The 4,521-nt window shown below is 40.1% G+C and overlaps 1 protein-coding gene across 1 annotated transcript; it reads left to right on the plus strand.

Moving 5' to 3' along the window:
* The first annotated feature begins 1,532 nt into the window (after nucleotides 1–1,532).
* Nucleotides 1,533–3,619, plus strand: LOC108555645 (uncharacterized). Its single transcript, XM_017911420.1, has one exon. The coding sequence runs from the start codon at nucleotides 1,926–1,928 to the stop codon at nucleotides 3,135–3,137; it is 1,212 nt and encodes a 403-aa protein (XP_017766909.1). The 5' UTR covers nucleotides 1,533–1,925; the 3' UTR covers nucleotides 3,138–3,619.
* Nucleotides 3,620–4,521: the final 902 nt, after the last annotated feature.

A 4,521-nucleotide genomic window follows, 5' to 3' on the forward strand; every position in this document is an offset into this window, starting at 1 on the left:
AGAAGCTGATCAGCCTTGGTTGGTTAGTTAACACTTGCCGGGATAGATCAGAGAGCCGAGGCAACGCTGGAGAGCAGAGAATGCTGTCTCTAACTTCCTCTCATGCTATCTCTAATGTCATCTGGCTGACGGTTTCGTAGGAAGTTAGGCTAGCTGTTCTGGAAGCACTCCGCGGGTTAGAAATTGGGGATAGGTTGATGCTTAAGGGAAGACTTACTATCTTATAACAACGTATTATGATTTGGTCTTGGGTCACGTGATTTCCTACTTTGACACATGTATTGAAAATTTTATATGTTTTTCTTTGTGATTAATATATGCACATGTTCTCGTTGAATATTTTCCAGATATTTTTCGGCATAACATAAATTAACATAACATAAATACAGCAACTTCTCGGGACATAAAAGAATATTGAAATATTCTTCTCATATTCTGCATTATTTCAAAAGGAATTAAATTTGATAATAACAAATTTAATAACGTTTACTTAAAATATCTTTTACTGCTCTTCATACTGGAAGAGTTTTTCACACAGATCACTTCAAGTTTAACACTAGAACTACTATTCCAGTGGAAATGATTGCTTACGGATTTCTTCTCTTCGGAATTACTAAAAATATATCCTAGCTCTTCAAAGAATTAGTATTAACTCTTATTGCGATAGAACAATAATGAATACACTTACTAACTTTTATCGTACGATAAAAATTAATATCATCTATGTCTGCTATGTTTATGTGCTCATTAAAGATTACTAATTTCCGTGATAATAATATTTATTTGAAATATCGTTCTCATATCTTCCGCAGCTGGAGAGTTACAGCGCAAAATATTCGCCTCTATTCCTATTTATTTTCAGATAAACAGTGTTTAGCTCGGTGATACCAAAGTGACGAGCAGAAAAGGGAAAAGGAAAATACATTGTAGATAATATCGTATTATATTCCTGGAAGAAATGAAACTTGTGTCTTACTCCACTGTGATAAATTTTCCCTATTTCGCACGTTGTGTCACAGTAACTCGTCAAACGTTAACGGGAATTGAGTTTAACTCGTCGTAATTATCTATTGCAGCATTAAGGTCCGTACACATCGGCGCGAAGAGACAGTAAATACGGAAAAAGATAATAAATCGAATATTAAATGTAAAGTTTAGACTGTTCACGATGTAGTCAATTACTCTGAAGACACAACTAGGACTTAGCTACAACGCAATTTACTGTTTTCTTCTCAGAATTTAATTGCGATTGCATCATCACGTCGAGTTTGAAATTGCTTTAGTGTTCCAGTGTACTTCACACCTAACTACAATCTACTACGAGCAGACTTACATAATACCTTACTATAAAACTATAAATCTGCGAACTAAAATTATCCACACATGGGTACAGTATGAGGCATATGGTTAAATAACGACACAATTCTCAAATTCTCCAAACTCGGGCCCTGGGAAAATAGGTTTCTTGACTGGTCTCTAGCAAAATCATATAAAGCCGTTGAGAGACTTACACCTAACTGACATCTTCACGAAAAGTCCAACAGCAAACCAACACACGTGCCAATAACGTTCATTGCCATACAGCTCGTGATAACCAAAAGATGACTGGCTAAAAGTTCAGTCAACATTCGCAAGACACACTCTGAAGCCAGATGATTGCATCAGAAGCTCTGACAAGTTCCTCCAAGTACCTCAGTATGGACGAATCTTTAGGTCTACCGTGAAAGCGTCTCATATCAAGGCTGAGTCTCCCACTCCGTGCTACACGCGTCTGCTTTCATCACACGGTGAATGTTATCTGTGTATGCAGGACAATAGTTCATTCCCAGCAGGCTCTGTTCAGTGTCAGTCCGCGATCGCAACCGGTTAGGAGCACATAGGGCCGATCGTCTGGATAATCGTGGGTCTAACTTGGTGATGCGATCATGTGCGAACAACCGGAGGATGATTGTGCCTGGATAGACGACTTGATGGGCAAGATCGCCGACAAGCTGGACAAGAACTTCGACGATATTCGCTACGAGGTGTCAACGCCCACCGACTCGTTCTGCGTTTCCACCCTCACGTTCCTCAACGTCATCGCCAACTCCAGCTCGGATAACAGCGAGAAGCAGAGCGTGACCAACCTGGTGGTGAAGAGAATGTCTCCAGAGGCTGACCTAAGACAGGTGCTGAAATCGAGCGAACAGTTCCACAACGAGATACTCTTCTATGAGTGGTATGGCAAGCATTACGACAACTTGCCGCGCTGCATCTACGCAAAGGACGCGCCACCTGCAGACTCGGTGATCGTTCTTGAGAACATGGTCAGTCTCAGAGGCTACAGTCTCTCTCAGCTCAAGTACGACATCTCATTGGACTACACTTTGGCTGCAGTCCGAGAAATGGCGCGGTTCCACGCCAACTCATATGCGATGAAAGAGCACAGGCGAGAGGACTTTTTCGCTTTTGTGGACAACATACAGGAAGCTAGATTCTACCCGGAGACCAATGTGAAGATGATCTTCGACGAATCGGCGACTAGGTCAGTGGAATATCTTTGTAAACAGGGCTACGACGAAGGGTTGTGTGACAAGCTGCAGGCTCGGTTCGAGAACACGTACAACAACCTGATCCTGAAGTACGTCGAGCCTGAGGAACCTCTCGCTATCTTGTGTCACGGAGACTTCACGATAAACAACACGCTGTTCAAGAAGAAGAACGGTGAACTAACAGCTATGCTGATCGATTTCGCATTGATTAGGTACGGGTCACCTATCCTGGACCTGTCCACCTTTCTGAGTCTCCACTGTGCGAACGACCTGGACAAAGATATGCTGCAGAATGTCCTGGAAGTGTACCACAAGACTCTCATAGAGAATCTGGAGGAGAACGGTGTGGATTCCGATAAGTTTACGTACGAGGCTCTGTACGAGGAATATAAGAGGAAAGGTCTGTTTGGGTTCTTCATCGCCTCGTTCTTTTTGAGCGTACAGATGGACAGGACTGAGCTCCGTGCAAAGGATGCGTCGACGATGGATATGGACGAATGGGCCAGGACTATGCGGACGTTAGGTGGAGACGAGGTTTCCGAGATTTTGGCGAATATGTTGTTGAGGCTGAAGGATGCTGGATGTCTGGATCACGTGCTTCATTGATCATCGGTATTATTTTTCTTTGGGAATTTTCTGTTTGATATTGGAACTACTGATCTGTGAGATGTTCCAGATATAGTATGCGTGCATGGAAGATTATAATTCTAGTGGTATGACGAAAGTGTTATTGGTACTGCAAGCCTGAAACTAATCGTGCCAACTGGCTTGGTAATTCTAGCGTTAATTTTTCTGAGTATTTCGAGTATTGATGCAATAGTCTACTATTAAATTAGACGATATTTCTTGCGAGTAAAGGTTATGTACACAACAGTCAAAGTATGTTTATAAATAATTAGGATAGAACGTAGGATTATTGTTACGGCAAGAACAATGAAGAGAAAATAAACGTTTCCTGGATGAATATTAAAGTTTCGTCATCTCTTTTATCGTTCCCTTAACGGAAGATTCTTTGTGCAAATATTGCCGATCCTCTTGATATTTCCATTGTCACCAATCGTAGTGTTTACAGTTGAGTAAGATATACGCCAGCACTGATTTATGATCATTAATTTCGGAGAATTTCGTGAAAACTACAGAACCAAATAAACTATTGTGTAATACGTGAGAGAAATAGTATCGTCATCATTTTAGTATTTCCTGGTGCTGTTAAAGAATTATCGCAATAAAATAATCGAAATTTAAAATACGAAAATTTTATAAATTCAAACATACGTGTGAATTATTTATACGTTATAAATTTGTCTGATATGCAACACTAACTGTATATACCAATTTTATATTTTTCGCTGTGTTACTCGGATCAGTGTATGGCAATTTTTATTTCTTTTTGCATCCTTACTGGTGAAGTAATCACCAGTTTATTTCTCAAAGTAATCACGAATGGTAGTATTTTCTTAGTCCCTCAACAATTAATCATTTATATAAATTTCTTTATACTTAAAAACGACACGGAATAGAAATCAAACTGTAGATCTCATTTTCATTTTTTAATACAGTATGTTTAGTATAAAGTTAAATTTAACATCTGTCTAAATTCGGCTAAACGAATTACCTTGTAATTTAGTTCATCGATAATTGAACACCTAAAGCTCACTAAACAAACAAAAAAGGAAGAAAGGGAATTAAAAACAAACGTAAAGAAAGGAAAAGTTAATTCCCGAAGTAACTAGAAAATACTCCATCCACTCACGCTGCGCGAAGGTATCGTTTCCATAACGAAACGCTATCGGAAGGTTCGTCGTGTACCAGCTGCAACAAGATGCGTTTTCATAGGTATACGCGCTGGAAACCGAGTGCAACGACGCGGGTAAAAGGCTGGTTTAGAAGCGCTGGCAATGTAGGAACCCAACGTCATGCATATCCGGCGAAATAAAGCACGAGGCACCGCTACGATGCGCGAAATTATTCTTTCGCTTATATGCAAGTA

This window comes from Eufriesea mexicana, unplaced genomic scaffold (genome assembly GCF_001483705.2).
Source record: "Eufriesea mexicana isolate 0111107269 unplaced genomic scaffold, ASM148370v2 scaffold211, whole genome shotgun sequence".
In the NCBI taxonomy this organism is placed as follows: Eukaryota; Metazoa; Arthropoda; class Insecta; order Hymenoptera; family Apidae; genus Eufriesea; species Eufriesea mexicana.

Excerpts from the sequence above, each read along its gene's own strand:
- LOC108555645 (XM_017911420.1), top strand. The coding sequence starts at position 1,926 with ATGTGCGAACAACCGGAGGATGATTGTGCCTGGATAGACGACTTGATG.